General features: G+C 43.8%; 8 protein-coding genes across 8 annotated transcripts; 2 read left to right on the top strand and 6 right to left on the bottom strand.

Moving 5' to 3' along the window:
• Positions 1-48: 48 nt before the first annotated feature.
• Positions 49-1,371, bottom strand: FSST1_006888 (uncharacterized protein; the record flags this gene model as incomplete). Its single annotated transcript, XM_083236445.1, has 1 exon — positions 49-1,371. The coding sequence occupies one exon, from the start codon at positions 1,369-1,371 to the stop codon at positions 49-51; it is 1,323 nt and encodes a 440-aa protein (XP_083082849.1).
• A 1,789-nt stretch (positions 1,372-3,160) lies between these two features.
• FSST1_006887 (uncharacterized protein) lies at positions 3,161-5,024 on the top strand (the record flags this gene model as incomplete). The annotated part of the gene is made up of 4 exons (XM_083236444.1): positions 3,161-3,433; positions 3,496-3,858; positions 3,999-4,311; positions 4,369-5,024. 4 exons carry the CDS (start codon positions 3,161-3,163, stop codon positions 5,022-5,024), a joined length of 1,605 nt encoding a protein of 534 aa, XP_083082848.1.
• A 299-nt stretch (positions 5,025-5,323) lies between these two features.
• On the bottom strand, positions 5,324-6,044 carry FSST1_006886 (MARVEL domain-containing protein; the record flags this gene model as incomplete). The annotated part of the gene is made up of 2 exons (XM_083236443.1): positions 5,324-5,934; positions 5,984-6,044. 2 exons carry the CDS (start codon positions 6,042-6,044, stop codon positions 5,324-5,326), a joined length of 672 nt encoding a protein of 223 aa, XP_083082847.1.
• Positions 6,045-6,668: 624 nt separating this feature from the next.
• FSST1_006885 (uncharacterized protein) lies at positions 6,669-10,000 on the bottom strand (the record flags this gene model as incomplete). The annotated part of the gene is made up of 2 exons (XM_083236442.1): positions 6,669-9,413; positions 9,470-10,000. 2 exons carry the CDS (start codon positions 9,998-10,000, stop codon positions 6,669-6,671), a joined length of 3,276 nt encoding a protein of 1,091 aa, XP_083082846.1.
• Positions 10,001-10,463: 463 nt separating this feature from the next.
• On the bottom strand, positions 10,464-10,977 carry FSST1_006884 (Endoribonuclease L-PSP/chorismate mutase-like protein; the record flags this gene model as incomplete). Its single annotated transcript, XM_083236441.1, has 3 exons — positions 10,464-10,562; positions 10,613-10,765; positions 10,822-10,977. 3 exons carry the CDS (start codon positions 10,975-10,977, stop codon positions 10,464-10,466), a joined length of 408 nt encoding a protein of 135 aa, XP_083082845.1.
• A 605-nt stretch (positions 10,978-11,582) lies between these two features.
• Positions 11,583-12,790, top strand: FSST1_006883 (FAD-dependent oxidoreductase; the record flags this gene model as incomplete). Its single annotated transcript, XM_083236440.1, has 3 exons — positions 11,583-11,617; positions 11,670-12,286; positions 12,339-12,790. The coding sequence occupies 3 exons, from the start codon at positions 11,583-11,585 to the stop codon at positions 12,788-12,790; spliced, it is 1,104 nt and encodes a 367-aa protein (XP_083082844.1).
• Positions 12,791-13,196: 406 nt separating this feature from the next.
• On the bottom strand, positions 13,197-15,170 carry FSST1_006882 (uncharacterized protein; the record flags this gene model as incomplete). Its single annotated transcript, XM_083236438.1, has 6 exons — positions 13,197-13,542; positions 13,595-13,905; positions 13,953-14,164; positions 14,218-15,004; positions 15,058-15,088; positions 15,139-15,170. The coding sequence occupies 6 exons, from the start codon at positions 15,168-15,170 to the stop codon at positions 13,197-13,199; spliced, it is 1,719 nt and encodes a 572-aa protein (XP_083082843.1).
• A 583-nt stretch (positions 15,171-15,753) lies between these two features.
• FSST1_006881 (uncharacterized protein) lies at positions 15,754-16,889 on the bottom strand (the record flags this gene model as incomplete). Its single annotated transcript, XM_083236437.1, has 3 exons — positions 15,754-16,183; positions 16,233-16,562; positions 16,636-16,889. 3 exons carry the CDS (start codon positions 16,887-16,889, stop codon positions 15,754-15,756), a joined length of 1,014 nt encoding a protein of 337 aa, XP_083082842.1.
• Between the last annotated feature and the right edge of the window lie 167 nt (positions 16,890-17,056).

The raw sequence follows: 17,056 nt of genomic DNA, 5'->3' as shown, positions 1-17,056 counted from the left end.
TCAGTCTTAGTACAGTGTATACAATACAAGGCCAGTTCTTTGTACCACTTACCAATCTCCTGCCAACCTAGATCCGTGGGTGATTTTCACCGCATGCTCCGCTTGGGATAACTCAATGTCTCTTTCCAATACGCCTAGTAAATCCAGTACCTCCTGCCGCGTATCTGACGGGCAACAAGGGCTGCTCTGGATGAAAGCCAGTGGTAAGATCATGCACCGTGCCATTTTAGGAAATCGAGATTTTGGATCGTTTGCGTCAAGAAATCTTGGTGCGAAGGCGATGATCATTTTTGCGATTTGGGTAATTCTGTGGTTGGCGTAGTTATTAATATGAGTCTGAACGTCCCTAGCCGAGAAAGAATTTAGGAGGATGCCATCAAGTTCAGGGATGATCATAGATTCAGACGAAATCTTTGATATGCTATTCCAAACCACTTCAATCATGACTAGACGAAGCGTCGACATGCCAAAAAGCCAGCGAGCCATCATCACCAAAGGGAGAGAGTTTATATCGATTTCAAGATTGTTCTTTTCTTTCATCACCGCGGTGGGCATATTCGAAGGGGAAGTACGGCCAACACCATCCTGACCGCCGCCTCCAGCCATGCAAAATGTTTGGATTAATTCTCCAGCGTCCTTGTCGATATTGATTGCATGGTTAATCAGTCCAGGAGTAGAGCCTTTTTGTAATCTGGCTTTTATGCTGCACACCCTGTCCATGATAGAGTAATGGTCTCGAACAGGCTTGGGGACGTTGAATGCCTTGTACCACTCACGTTCGAGCCCAAGAAGATCTCTAGGGACGTTAACGTTGCGGCTGATGCAGCTGACACGGATATTGTAGGAAGCATGAATACACATGTGTCGACCAAGCAGGTCTTTGAACTGATCAACACCCCGTAGACGCAGGAGCGCTATAGTCCCAAGGGTATGGGCTATCCAGTTTTTGATGTTGTGATACCCATTGGAAACGATTGATTCAAAGAGACCCAAAGTCAGTACGGCGCCTAGCGTCGTGTTGAGGATGGCCTCATTGGGAACAGCTAAGCTTTTGTTGGTCTCTGATAGTGCTATCGAGAAATGCTTGAACGCCACTTCCATCATCTTTTGGCTCTGATGCTGTCTAGCCAAAGCCGCCAACGAAGTGGCCCTGACGGCTGTAAACAAGGCGCCTTGAACGGGTTGTTGCAATATAACCTCGCTATACAGCTGGGGTAAGTAGGACCCGTACGCCGTAGAATCGATATAAGTGAACATAAAGTACGACACAGCAGAGCTGACCAGTTGGTTGTCAATGGCTCGAGATGGCGAGCCTAGAGTTGCAAGATGAGTCTCGAAACTTTGTGGTGATGGTAGTCGAGATTTTGTCATTTGTTTGTCCTTCCGTTTGCGAGATTCTTGACCCAGGGAGGTAGTCTGGTCTCTGAGCTTCAACTCCCAGTCGGAACGGTAGCCAGGACATGGGATGTTCTGACGGGCACATTGAGAGCAGCCTGGTTGGGCATGGTCGCATTGATAAAAATATGAGCTAATTATAAGTAATAATGACTCCAAATGATTCAGATGGGTCTGGCTGACATCGCGGATAGGGGATAGTATCTAACCTTTCTTCGCTTCTCACGGCAAGGCTGACATGCTTTTGATGGCTCTCCCGTGTATACCATTGTGCTAGCTGTGCATAGAATTGATGACGGTTAGCTTTAGGCCACGTCTCAAAGGTCTGTCATACAGGCAAAAGCTCCGGAATAAACTCGCAGCGAGGGAGTATTGGCCTGGATTTCGAAATTGAATAGGAGAAAAAGAAGTCTCCAGCTGGGCCCAGGTATCATCAAAAACCATTCATCGGGCTGATGACAAGGAGAACTGGGCGGCAGCTGACATAGGTGGCGCGGAGGTGAGAGCTAAGAGCGAGTTAGTGTAAATCTACCAGTAGCGTCGAAACATTTTCCAAAAAGGAATAAGATCATCGAACTAGTACTGGATTAGCTCTCCAATCTAATTGAAGATCAGCGAAGACATTGCGGCTCGGAGACTTGGACATTCGGCTTTTTATTTTTACTATGGTTAACCATAGTACTATATAAGATGGGCTTGACTACCCATAAGAGACCTCAGGCCAGCTGATAGGAGTACCATCTCATTTATTATTTTACATAAAGAAATATCTATTTATATCTTTAAGACTTTTAATTATTTCTTTATAAAATAAGATAGCCTAAATAATAAATATTTAATAATTTAATAATATTATAAGGCTATAAGGCTATACTTTTAAATAAGCTTTTAATAAAACTTTATATTAAAATAAAACTATATAAAATAATAAAATAATAATAAATACTTTTTTTTTCTTTATATAATAAAACTATTAATAAAAAAAAATAAAAATAATAATAAAAAAGTAAATTATTTTATTTTTAATATTTAATATATTAAATTAACTTAAATTATAATTATAATATTAATACTATATTATTATATTATTTAACCTTATAACTATAGCCTTATAATTAAGTAATATATAAGGTAATTTTACTATATATATAATAAAATTATTAAAATATTATATATTAGCCTAGCTTTATTTTAAGATTTATATAACCTTATAATAATAAAGCTAAAATATATTTCTATAGATTAAAAACCTTTAATTAAAAATAGTATAATATTAACTATATTTAGCTATAAGGTCTTATAATTCCTTAATATTTTTATCCCTTAAAGGGGTTTATAGTAAATTTAATAGAAAAGGCAATAGCTTTATATACTATATTATAAAATTAAAAAAGAGAATATCTTTATAATAAAAAAGATTATATTTTATAATATAATAGGTTAATATAAACTATAGTTAATAGAATTAAAGGTATTTATTTAAATTATTAAAAATAAATATAAATATTTTAAGTAATAGCTTTTCTATATATTTAGTTATAATAGCTTAAATAGGAAACTTTATTTAAGTTAAAGTCTATAAAAAAAGAAATTTATATATATAGTTAAGAGTTTAATATAAAGTTAAAATATTAAAATAAAACCTAATATTATAATTAATTAAACTAAGTTATATAACTAGACCTCTTACTATATTATATAATTATCTTAATCCTTATATAATTATACTATTAATAATTTCAACGAAGAAAGAAACATCTATACAATGAGATTTCAAGCTATATGGGGCATTGTAGGATTTGCTGTGGGGATCTCAGGTAAACCTACATCCAACCCCAATCTACCTGTTGTCACCATCAAGAATGGCACCTACACGGGATTTCATTCTACCTCGTTCGATCAAGACTTTTTTCTCGGAGTACCATATGCGCAGCCACCGGTCGGCAATCTTCGCTTTCGGACTCCGCAACCACTTAATGCCACATGGGTTGACAAAAAGCCAGCCGGGAACTATTCTGATGCGTGCATAGGGTACGGGGTAAGTAGCTTGATCTATCAGAAAACGCGCCATGAAAACTCATACTAACAGAACCCTGTTAGACTGATGATTCAGCTTACAAGACTTCAGAAGACTGCCTGTATCTCAACGTCGTTCGTCCCTCTCATACTAAGGAAAATCTCCCAGTCCTCGTCTGGATACATGGTGGTGGTTTGATAGAAGGTTCCGCAGTTGACCAGCGGTACAACCTCTCATTCATCGTCCAACAATCCGTCGCCATCGGCAAGCCCATCGTGGCGGTGTCTATTAACTATCGTCTAGGAGTTCTTGGTTTTGTCAATTCACTCGAGATTGCCGATTCCGAGAATACGAATCTTGGACTTAAAGGCCAACGTCTTGCACTGCACTGGATTCAAGAAAACATATCCGCCTTTGGTGGTGACCCGTCGCGAGTGATAATCTGGGTGAGAGTGCAGGAGCATTCTCGGTTGGTTTTCATTTGACAGCTTTCGGGGGAAGAGATGATGGCTTGTTCCGTGGAGCCATCATGGACAGTGGAAGCCCAATGTTCTATCGACCAGTCTTTCCTCCTCAATACTTCCAGTCATCGTATGATCAACTACTAAACGCCACTGGCTGCAACGCTTCTTCCAATAACCTGCAGTGTCTACGTGGTGTTCCAATCCAAAACCTGGACAAGATATTTTCCGCTTCACAGAACCTTTGGGCTGCCTTCGGTCCTTCAAATGACGGGGATTTTATTCGTGGCTCGGATTCAGAGCTTTTGGCTAACGGTCACTTTGTTTGCGTTCCAATTTTGACAAGCACAAATACTGACGAGGGAACTTATTTTGCCTCGCAACCACCAACACCCAAGAATATAAGTACCGATACTGAATTCATGTCCTATTTACAAGGTATGATACGCCCTACTTGACCAGCATGTTTAAGCATGAGCTAATCCCGATTCTTAGGTATTCAAAGTCTTCCAGCTGCATTTGCGCAACAAGTGGCCAAGGCCTATCCTGATATTCCAGATGATGGTGTTCCTGGTGTTCCCACCTTACCAGCAGACTATCGTCCGGGATATCCCTATGGTACACAATGGCGACGTATTGCGGCATACTTGGGCGACTCCGTCATCATAGCCCACAAGCGCTTAACCAGTCAGATTTGGACTGCTGCCGGTCTGAACGTGTACTCTTATCGCTTTGACATTATTCCTGCATCGATCCCAGATATCTTTGGAGTCTCTCATGTCCAGGAAATTCCCTTTGTCTTTTTCAACCTCGAAGGAGTTGGCTACAACAAGGAAAACCTTTTACCATGGAACGGAACTCAGAAACCATTTGAGGATAGAGGAAAAGACTACATCGAAGCCGCACGACTGATGTGCAGCTCCTGGATCAGCTTTGTTTACGACCAAAACCCGAACTCTTTTAGGATGAGTGGTCGTTTTGCGGGAGACCATTCTCTACCAATCTGGCCGCCGTATTCAGAGGGTGGCAGAAATGGGACAAACCTTGTTTTCCGGTCCGATTTCAGGAGTCATCTAGAGCCCGATAGCTTTAGGTTTGATGCGATTAATCTTTTAAATGCTGCAAACCACAACAATGGCATGCAAGGATGAGAACAGCCGAAAGAACAACTCGATGGGATTTAGTAAGGCTATTAAGGGAAGCTGTTGAGTTTAGTTAGGTAATTATTCTTTTTTGTACTTAGATGAGAAGTGGTGATGCTTAATTTTCAAATTGAGTAACGTGATATTCTTATTCAATAAAGATCAAATGTTAATGGTAGAGTAATGCGTCTTGATGGTGTTAAATAAACAGAATTCGCCCCGAGATGGAAAATAATTCGTCCGTAAAGGTTATCATAAAAACTCGTGTGTGATGACACCTAGCAGTGCCGGGCTTTGCCGACTGCCAGTCACTCAACGCCTTCCTCATGACTTGCCACTTGTTCTTCATCCACCCTCAAGGCTGACCCAGTGTGCTTTTTGTTCCGTCGAGATCTCTTGCAACGAGCACAGCAGCCTATAGAACCATATAGTGTCGCCGCAAACCACAGAACAACGCATACAAGATTGACCCAGACCGCTGCCTGCATCCTTTCGCGTGACGTTGGCACCAATACGTCTTGGAACCGAGCGCCTAGATATAGCGACGCAAAGACTCCAAACTGCGCTAGCCATAGAACAGAGATGAAAGCATCCAAAAAGCACCAGTACCACACAGCCGTCATAAAGATCCATTGCATGATACAGCATATCATGGATAGTCCAGCTACAACCTCGGCGAAAACCCAAGAAGGATGCGCTCTTGCATTGACCCTTGTTGCTTCTTTGAGATCAAGCCCGTATAGAATCGCGACTACTACTGCGAATATGCATTGTAGTATACGTAGCAGGGCATGGAAGATTAGGCCTGTCAGTCGTTTTCTTTCCGAATTTGTGGCGGTATTTGTCGATGTATTTGGGGTTTGCTGACTTGATGAGGTACTTTCGGGCTCGATTTTTTGGTAGTCTTGGATGGACGGATCTGGGATGTATAGTTAGTATCAGGTCATGTTACGGAGGAGGTAACGTACCATGCTTGAGGCATTCGATATCCTTCTTGTCATCATTGTAGATTATGCCTTTCTCCTGCATCTTGAGTGTTTCGACTTATATTTTGTTGATAGACTTCACAAGTCAGTCCTCTTAGGATGGGGAAAAGCAGTACCTATATATACCCAGTCGTAAGACCATGTTATGTTTTTGTGGGCGATCAATGAGGCAACGTCAGCGTGGAGGTCATTCTCTATTGGCTAATTCGACCACTGCGGAACGAATGACACCATGAGCATTGCCACATATCGAAACCCCTTTGTCAAGTATAATGAAAAGTTCGATTTTAGTAAGGTTAGCCTTGAAAATTGACTTGATTATGGATACGCAAGGAAGATCGGCAAAAGTAAAGGTGGAGCGCAGTGGAACAACCTTCGAGCTAAGTGGGTTAGTGGAGTTAAGCGTAGCCAATGTTTAACTTTACGCATTTCAATCCATAAATGTGCGTCAGCTCGAGTCTAATTTAGGTAGTCGAGGGGCACTGCAATCGCTTCGTGTTAAAAATCTTTAGTCCAGATACATCAGCTCAATGAAAAAGTACCAGGGGCAAAACTGGCTGACTTGGACAAAAACTCCAAAATTGGGAAGCCGTCTGCCAAAAAAAACCTTATGCCAATAAGAAGTCCCCACATACGTTACCATATCAACTTCAAAGCCACAAGCACACTAATCAGATGCTTCCCTATAATATTCGCCCAAAGCTGTGATAGCTTCTTCCCGCCATTGCTTCCAAGAGTCCTCGCTCGAGAGTGGCTTAGGCCAGCGATAAAGGTTGAAACCCAAATATAGGTAGGCCATTGGTCGAAAAACTGACCTCGCAGATGCCCGAACCCTCCCATATATTTGAAATTGCCAATCAATTTGCAATCGAGGCAGCCCCGAATCTTTCCCTCGTCCAAATCCTAAAATCTGGGAAAAACCTTTTAGCGATTCAACGAACTTGGCCCGGGCAATTTGCAATGTGTTCTGCTCTCGTAAGCTCGCTACAATTGGTGGTTCCTCTTGATTCGTGACTTGATCGGGAAGGTAGCAGTTTAATCTGGCACCGGCACGACAGAGATACCTCAATGTCGGTATATCGCGAACAAATACAATCGCACAGTATAGTGGCAAATCTGGCATTCCTGCGGGGGGGAATTTCCAGGTTCTTTCACCTACAATCTCCGGTAACCGCCCCTCCAAACTTCTTTGCTCCTCTTTTATGGAGAAGGGTGTCATGAGGACTGAAACAAGTCGCCTCTCAACAAGGATCTTCAAAAACGACGGATCATCCGACGCAATGGCCGAAAGTATAGCTGACTGCGTATGAACCATGACGGCTTGGGGTGGGAGTTGGAGCTGATTGAGACCGTCGATAAAGAACGATAATTCAGCTGGGGTTCCAGTTTTCATGATTCTGCAGCACTCGTTGACCACTTCCTTAGCTACCGTACATGGGTCATTCGCATCATTACATCGGGAAGTGATAACTTCGACCAAATCTGAAAGATCGCTTTTATCGTACTGCAATGATGCATATGCTAGTGTATGAATAATATCCTTCAGGCTAGGAGGGCTGAGGTTGAGAAAAAAACGAAAAAGAGGGAAAGCGAGTCTGTCACAGGCAAATTGTAATAACTCTCGACTCCCCCGGGATAAAACCTTAGGATCTGTAGCCGAGAGAACAATTTCTAGTATTGTAATATCCTTTGGGTTCCAAAAGCGCTGGACCAAGGACATTGTTTGTTTGAACTCCATCCCTTCGCTGTTGACAGCGTGACGCGCTTTCAGAAACAATGCGAGCTCTGCCCACGCCCCCTCTGCAACATCACCTAAGTCAAATGTGCTTCCTTGGTGACTCAATAATACTTGCATCAGATTTTGGTTACAGTGGCTGTTAGCTGCCGCGGTCTGGAGCAAGTTTTGCGTGATCTTCGCCTCTTTATCTCTTCGCTCAAGGGGGATAGCTGTCAGCTTTTTTCCCGGTGAATGAATACCTCCTCCTGCAACGAGAATTCCTTCGGTGATCTCTGGCTCAGGGTTTGATCGATTAAGCAAGAATTCCATTACTGATGCACCGTGGCTCTCGTTTTGAGCAACAGCAATCAGCATTTGTTCATCAACACAGGCGTCGCTACCCAACTGGTCAAGAAGGATGCTTACGACTTCTGTATCATAACTTGAGGTAATCTCAAGGACTTTCTCGTCAGTAAGGAGGGTGTCAGATTGTTTTGCTTGAAGGATATGTGTTGTTTGTCGCCATTTACTTTCTTCAAAGGTGTAACCAGCGTGCTCAAGTGTCAACATAAAGTTATCTAGATACGCGAGCGTGTCTAGAATTCCTTGCCTGATCGCATAGCTTGTCCGTATGATGTATTCCCAGAGGTCCTTGGCTGCGGCCCATTGTTGCATATTATGACAGGCTATCGCCAGCTCTTCTAAACAATTAATCATGAGCAGGTCATCCTTGCCTCTAAGGCTGATGTACGATTCCGATGCATTGTCGAATAATTCAGCAGCATCCTCACATTGATCGGCAGCGACTAAAACTCGCGCGACATCTCGAAACAGATTGCCTTCTCTCACAGATTTCTGAGGATGTGATTCTGCACAACTGAGGACCTCGTCAGCGAGCCACGATTGAGATCTGCAATCCCGGGTATTTCTCCAATCGGCTTCATGGTTCCATACAAGGGGGAAGTTTAGTAACTTCGACATCGGAAGTAAGTCCAATATGCCCCGAGTTGGAGTGACGGAAATCATTATGACTGATAAATGGGTTTTGAGGGATCTGATGGCCATCGGGTTTGAGGCACCATCGAGCCAGCATAACAGGTCGCCACATGCGACACTTTCCACTGCAGGGTGAAAGGTCCAGGTATCTGTAGATCCGAGAGTTTGGAAGTCTTTCGCGTATGAAATGGTTGCCTGCGGGTCACGATTCTGAAAACTGCTTGAAACAGAAACTACCTTGCCGATGACCGTGCCTTGTCCACAGATAATTGCTATTCTTCTATCAACGAATGTTTTCACTAAAACTTTGCGGCCGAGCACAAAGTTGATTAGTCTATCGAAGAGAACGTGCCATGGAGTGTTGTAGTTTGGAACAAGCTCAGGAGCCGATAACCCATCCGTACTCATTCCAAGCAGGGCAAAGACTCTATCGAGGGGCTCTGTGGCATCATGGGAATGATACATGTCCATGAGCTCTCCCAAGGGCCGTATACCGAAGGTGACTCTCCCCGAGGCATCTTGTGTATACTTCGGCCGAAATATAGAGCGCTTGATTAAGAACTCGATGGACCGTACCGCTGCAGAGGACGACTCTTCATATACATGCGGTGGTAGTCCGAGGCAGAATGCATATCCGTCAATTTGTGTTGTTCCACAGGCCACGACTACATGTCGAGCGGCGGCGACTTCTTGCAGCACCTGTCCCATTGTCAGTAAATATGACACCTTTTCATCGTAGGTAGTCGGAGTCTTACCCAGATTCTTCGGAACCATGGCCTCTGCAGTAGGGCGACGACTGATTGACACTCTGGTATTGTTGATCCCTCACCTTCCTCCGCAGCGGTGCGAATGTGCTCAAGCGCACCCTCGGTCTCAGGCGTCGCCTCTCCAAGCCAGACAATGACTTGTCTAGCTTTGCAATAAATTTCTGCCATCAGCTGTACTTGCGTTCCGCGCTCGTCCTTATTTGCTTGGTCGATACAAATTGCATCAATCCATATGATGCGGTCAAGCAAGTCATCTCGTAGTTGCGATAGTGCCGCGTGACAATTTGCGGTGATTTGTAATTCATCTCCCTCGATCCAAATTGAATGTTTTTTATCTGGAGCGCCCCAAGTGTAGGATAGGGCTTCATAGAGGTGTGCGTTTTTGCCTGATTTAGATAAGGTATATTCGAAGAGGTAACCTTCAATCCGGTCTGAGAAACTCGTACTTGGAGATAAGCGGAGTAGACGGATATTTTTATCGTTTGTCAACGGTGAATACACATAACGGTTACTAGCCATTGTGCTTTAATATTGTAAAGGACCACGAAAAAGGACTTGTTTCCAGCCTCGGAGTTTCTTCTAGTAGAAGAAGGAGTAAGCAGGTTTTGAGTATCTGAGTAGAGCATTTGGAGATGGGGTAATTTATTGCAGCCCAACATTGACAGCCAATCAGCGTTGATTATCAACGTCTCATTTCAGGCTGTGTGCTGTCAGATTATGCCTGATAATGACAGCGTAGCAAGTTGGATCTGCATTACTCAGCCTCCTAATAGGAAAGCACATGCATATGCTCGCCTTACTTTCAACCTGACAAGTAAATACCTAACCAACCAAAGCAACTGAAACTGTTAGGGACCATGGAACTGATATATGTTTTTAACAATATCTAAGGGTAACAATTTATCGTTATCTTTAGCAATAACCAAATAGCTATAACTAATTTCGAAAAAGCATTATTTTAAAAATTAACAACTAAGTCTCTCTATAGCTTGCTGGACTTCTCCGGGATGGCTGCAATAGCTTCCATCTCCACATGAGCGCCCTTCAATGGGAGCTGAGCAACAGCAACGCATGTTCGGCTCTATCAGACATCGTGAGTACTAAGCTGAAATATATAAAGACAGAGCTTACTGGTTTAGGATCTGAAGTAAAGAACTCAAGGTAGGCTTTGTTGACCTCAGCATAGTGGTCCATATCCAGTATAAAGATAGTAACTTTCAAAGCATTGTGAAGAGTTGTTCCAGCTTTGTTGAGAATGGCGTCGAGGTTTCGGAGAGCTCCAGCCTGTAACAAGTTAGAACACAAACTGGTCTCTTGAACTGGGGAGAGAAGTGACAAACAGTTTGATGATAAGGCCCATCGGCTAGTTGTCGAGTCTTTGGGTCCATGCCAAACGAGCCTGAGCAGTAGACTGTTCCATTATGGATGATTGCTTGAGACAGATGGGGACTGGGAGCAGGCGCATCTGTGGTCAGGACACCCGTTCGAAGAACCATGATGGATGTTGTAAGAGTTGAAGGGTATTTGAACGGAGTGTTATACAAGATTGGTTCGCGGTGATGTTGAGTTTTGTCAATTCAACCCATACTGGAGATGGAAAAGAGAATGGTTACTTATAGTCCACCAGATCAGGAATGAGGATCCGATGTTCGGAGGGGTTAATGCTGATACTTCAACTTGGATGAATACGGCCACTGAGCTAGACAATATCCCCGCATGTCTCCGCCATCGAGAAAGAATGGAGGTGGATCTCCGTGAGACTAATGCAAGTCGATATCCAATCATGTTTTGACGGACACCTCCCTCCATCACTTTAGATCCTTGCATTTCAACTATCGGGTAGCTTCATTGAAATATCTTTTACGATTGATAAAAACGCCATAGAAGATCTGGGGAAAAAAGAAAATTGATGACGTGGATCTTGGTTCGCGAGTAAGATAACTTCTACAAGTATATTTTACCGCCGGTCTTTACCGACGCTCAGAAAGATTGCCTGGCCATAGTTTCCCCTTATAAAGACACTCACTGGCCCATCTTTTAGCTTTTACCTAGTCGCTATAATATTTGCATTCGCATACCACATAGTTTTATTTAATTAACGATGCCTCTTCAAGGTGAAACTATTGTTATCGTGGGGTATGTATAGTGTCTTTCACGTTAGTTACAGTTACTAATTTTGAACGAACAGCGCTGGAGTCGTTGGACTATCGACAGCCCTTCGAGTCCAAGAACTTATTGTCACCCAGAAGTACCCACCATCCATCGTAATCATCGCCCGAGACTTTCCCAACGAAACATCCATCAACTACGCTACACCATGGGCCGGCGCTCACTATCGACCATGCCCAGGCAACAGTCCCCAGTTACTTCAAGAGGCATTATGGGCGAAGAAAACATACGATACTCTGGATAGCTGGTCAGAGAAAGACAAACTCACTGCCGGTGTCGAATTCATGCCCGGAGAAGAGTTCTTTGAGAGTCCTACGCCCGAGTATGTTGAGGTTGCAAAGGATGTGTCCCAGTCGGTATACAATCATCTCAAATCGAGCTTCAAGATCTTCAGCAGCAGCGAATTAAGTGTCATGGGAGACTCATTGGAACTTGGTTTTTGTTATCGAACCTACTCACTTAACAGTCCTGTGTATGCTGCATTTTTACTGCGCAGACTTCAGAACAGGGGAGCTCGTGTAATACAGTATACACTTTCATCACTAGAAGAGGTCTTCTCGATTGAAGACTCTGTATCCGTTGTGATCAACTGCTCGGGTATAGGTTTCGGCGACGCCAAGGTCTTTCCCATACGTGGTAAGTACCAAGATACGAAGGCGTTACTTTTCTTCAACTGATTGTGTTCTAGGCCAGACTTGTCTTGTGCGAAACCCAGTTTCCAAGACTATAACACGCCAGAACTCAGATGGTACTTGGTCATTCGCTATTCCGCGACCTCTTGAAGGTGGCACCATTATTGGAGGCACCAAAGAGCCCCACAATTGGGACCCTTATCCTTCATCCGAGACACGACAGACTCTACTATCCAATGCAGCCAAATGGTTCCCATTTGACTCTGAAAGCTCTGTGTCCACAACCACCGAGAAGTCAGATCGTTTCGATGTTATCACAGATATCGTAGGTCGTCGACCAGCTCGTGAAGGAGGCCTTCGTCTCGAGATGGAGCAGTTGAAACCGGGTACAGTTGTTCATGCGTACGGCGTTGGCGGCAGAGGTTTTGAGCTATCGTGGGGCATAGCAGATGAGGTTGTTACCTTGCTTGATAAGAACGGCTATTTTTCGCCACGAGCGCGTTTGTAAACTAGTCAGAAAATAATTATCTTCTTTTCTTTCTCTCATTTCGCTGAATCATCGAAGATACTAAAAATTGTTTCCGTCTTGGACTTCATCGTCACTATAGAGCCACGCGGGACAAATGTCTTTTTCTTTAGCTTCAGTATGGATAAATCCACCCGGACGGAAAACTTCCCTCTCCGCGTGTACGTTTCGGTAGTGTCGCCTTCGTTCGTCACCTTCTACGTATCCCTGTTCTCTACCTCTTGTATCTTAAGCAGTCTAGATCTGTTAGCAGTTAGGATGTAATATCGTGGGCTTGATAAGATCACAAAGATAGCTAATCCAACGAGAAATACTAATTCTTTCTGCTTATACTGTTCCGCTTTCGTTTTAAGTGCAGACATAATCCTTCATAATACTATGACAATGCTTATTCCAGGTTACCATAATCGCCCAGATTCTCTATCGGCATCGGACCTTGTACTTGGCCAGCAATGCTCCAGGTATAAGAGCATTCAGCCAAGCAACTAAGCAGGTAGCTCCGTTCCTCAGAAATTCCAAATTTCTCAATAGACCTTGATGCTTGTATGGATGCGTAAATCAATATGAGTGGTGCATAACGAAGACCGTATTGCATCTTATAAATTCGGACTAGGGCAAGAACATCCTGACTGGCTGTGGTACAAGCCAGGACTGACGCTTCTCGAGCTGATTCAACGTTGTTGGTGGTAGCTGATTCATAGTTCAAAGCGATACGAATACTGCTATATAGCAAGCTTCACGATACCCATTAGTCAAGGTACTCTATTTGGACTTATAGAGACATACTGGAGTGTGGCTACCGCGGGGGTTATTTTCACACCCGTAGCCCATTTGTTCCACCTCGCAAAAGGTGGTAGGGCGTCTTTCCACTGTAGAAGGTCAAGATTGAGATTATCAAGCAGCGCTTGGCGCGACCTGACGTCTGTCTGCGTTCGAAGTTTCCGTGGAGAAAACACTGTGGTCATCATCTTCTCAACAATTCTGTATAGATGAATTTGCTTTTTGAGAAATGGTATGTTTGATTGACCTGTAAGCTCATTTAGGTCATCGTCGAAGCCGACAGGGCGCCAATACTCCATTCCGGGTCCGTCGCTGATCTTGTTAGATGGCTCGAGAGATGGAAATGAGGGATGGATCACATTACAAACTCCAATAATTCGACTTCAGCACTGTCAAAAACTAGTTGTACGGGTCTGCCGAGTATCAAGCTGATTAGCTTATCTGATATGTAGCAGCCCCAATAGATTCTGCGACGTATCTCGATATCCTCGCTTGAAATAATAGTCGAGTCATGTGGCAGCCAATTCACGGGATCACTTTGAAAGCCCAAGTCCTGGGCCATACGGAACGCGATACCTGTATTTTGTCAAAAAGCCGACATTTCAATTCGACCGCCGTATATATCATACCTGAGAAAGCCCATCCTTTGGACACATTTCCTTGGCCTATTTCAAAGAAGGCTAAACAGAGAAAGGATTGGACTGTGGGGATCGAAGGACGATTCAGGCCCGATACCATGACGATACTTTCAGCTGCCCGGAAAAACTGCTCAACCAGGCTCCTTTCTCCTTCGTTCTCTGACATGAGAAGGCCCAAGGCACAGATAGATAGGAGAAGCGCAGATGACCAGTACTTGCAACCTTTTCGCTCACCAAAATGGTCTCTTAGAAACGCCTCTCGATAAACAAACATAAAGTGTGGATACTGCCAGCGAAAGAATTGCTGCAGTGCTTTGAAAACTGTATCGTCCTCCAACCTGATCCCGAAGTGATCTATAACATGATCGAAATTGGACTCGGCATGCAAATTGTGCGTTGGATTGAGAAACTCCTCGCTTTTGGATAGGAGGTTACTGTTGAAGATGCTGGTCGCGCCGTGGTAGACCAGTGACCCCTGTGCGTCTGGTTTCAAACGTGCAATGGTTGGGGTGTCAGATTGTGTGGCTTGTGATGGTCCTGCGGTTGGAATGCTTGATGCTTGTCGTACGTTAGCCGCTGGTCCAAGCATCTCATCCCGGCGAGCGGGAGAAGCGTCCCTCAACTCCTGGATGAAGGCCTCTAACGACGTCACTCGGTTTCGTAGACCATTAGTGTATTCTGGCGATGCTGGGTTTCGTCTCTTGTCAATCTTTTCATATTCGCAGCTTACACCAGCCGTTGCACAATTGCTACAAGGGTTTGTTCGTGTACATCTCAACTAGTGCCGTCAGACTTGTATAATCTCATCAACATGACGTGTCATTAACTTACCTTTCGGTATCGGCAACGTTTGCAACTGGGGCTGCTTATCAATAAAGAACTTTTTTGTTATACATTTGTCTGAATCCTTACGAGAGTTCCTGCTTCGCAATTGCGGGATTCATATCATCTCAAATTAAAACAATTAGTTGAAAGGGTCATGTGGTACCATGTGAGAATGCGACTAGGTATTACGTTCTGTTGTTGCATGATAACAGCTCAGCATTAACAGGTTGAAAAGATGAAGTGAAGTGGGGTATAACTGTTGACAAGGGTTGTATTAGATTCTTACTAGTCCAGTACTGTACTAGTCACCCTGCCGATTCCATAGGACGGGGAAGATGGATATGTGGAGAAAAGTTAATTGCTGTGCTCCTTGAGCAGTTTAGGGTATCTTGACGAGACAAGAGACTGGCGAGACAGATAATGCTGGGGTGTTGCCTCATTACCTTTAGGTACTTGCTTTAGTTATCATTCAATTCTTTTGTCGTCTCTTAGGGTGCATATGGGGTTTTCTAAGTGTTTTTATAAGTGAAAACGGGCCTTGTAGAAATATACCGAGCTTATTGTTTAGTCCCCATCTTTCAACGCTCGACGATGGACGCTGAATGCGTTGGTGACTGTTTGTCTCACCGACCACCACCACCCGTATTAAAGAAAAGGCACTATCAAATTACCAATCCAACAAGTAGCTGACCGGGATTCTTATTACAACTTGTTCACAACAGGATCTCGAAATGTCCCGTTCATCTTGGGCACACCTTCAGGCCACCCTTGCTCAATCTCCTTCAAGATGCCCCACGATTGCTCGCCATTGATATTATACATGGGACGACCATCAACGCCCGTTGTGTTGATGGAAACCATAAGATAAGGAGCCATATCACCAGGAATATTGGCAGCAATGGATGTCATCTCTCTTCCGTCGGGACTAAAGGCCGCAGCGCGACCAACAGTGGCTACCAACGTGTACGCTCCGCTATTGACCGCATAAGTGGATGCAGCAGCCATGTTAACCTCGGCAGATTCCCAGAACAGGGCAGTTGGGTCGTTGTAGTCAGGCATGTAGGGCCAAGAGGCAAGGTGAATTACTTCAGCCTGTGCTTGCATAGGGAAAGTCATTGCCGGATGAAAATGCCTGTACAGAATTAGCTTGATGTTCTCAAATATTGTATATGTTAACTGACTCCCAGCATTCCAACATTCCAATTCGTCCATAGGTAGTGTTGACCACTTTGAATCCATCGGTTGCACCGTCGCTCCAGATTTTGCGCTCGCCACTCGACGGTCTCAGTTTGTGTCGATGAATGATAGGTTTGCCTTTGTGGTCAATCAACGCTTGTGCCATGTAGATGGTATCGTTTATACGCTCGGAAAATGCAAGTCCAAGATGCACTGAATTCCGTTCAGCAGCGGCAACAAGCTTTTTCCAATTAAAGTCTCCAAGTACGATGGAGTTATCGATATAATTATCAATCCATTTCTCGATCCACGCATCATCGTTCCCACGAGGATATCTAAGTCAATGTCAATATTGGTAACATAGATACTGAAAACTTCAGAGAGTTTAATCCCACGAAAGCGACATACCCAGGAAACCATAATTCAGGAAAAAGGACTAGATTAGCACCCTCCTTAGCAGCACGATTGATGTAATCGATACCAAGATCTGTTGTAGCGTTGATGCCGACTCCGCTGTAAACGCGACTGAGAATCGGTTCTGCCCAGTTGGCAGGAGGAGCGCGAATGAGAGCCGCAGTGAGCGAGGTAGAAGATTGTTGGCCATTATCAGCACGAACAAACGACGCCGCAATGGCAATGATCCAGACCAATGTGACTTTCATGATGAATGCCTTGTCAGATGTGGAATCAAGTGTCTGAAACAAGTGCTATTTGTCCAAGTATAAATTGGGAAGTTTAAAAGGATTAGAATAGTACTATGCAGCTTATTTATTATAGATAGCAGAATATTAAATCGTAGGCAGTCCCACCTGAGCGGCAATCTTTGTCT

This window comes from Fusarium sambucinum, chromosome II, assembly GCF_050947815.1.
Source record: "Fusarium sambucinum isolate potato_lamoka chromosome II, whole genome shotgun sequence".
Lineage (NCBI taxonomy): Eukaryota > Fungi > Ascomycota > Sordariomycetes > Hypocreales > Nectriaceae > Fusarium > Fusarium sambucinum.
The sequence above is the reverse complement of the archived record's forward strand: the minus strand, read 5'-3'. Positions and strand labels throughout refer to the sequence as shown.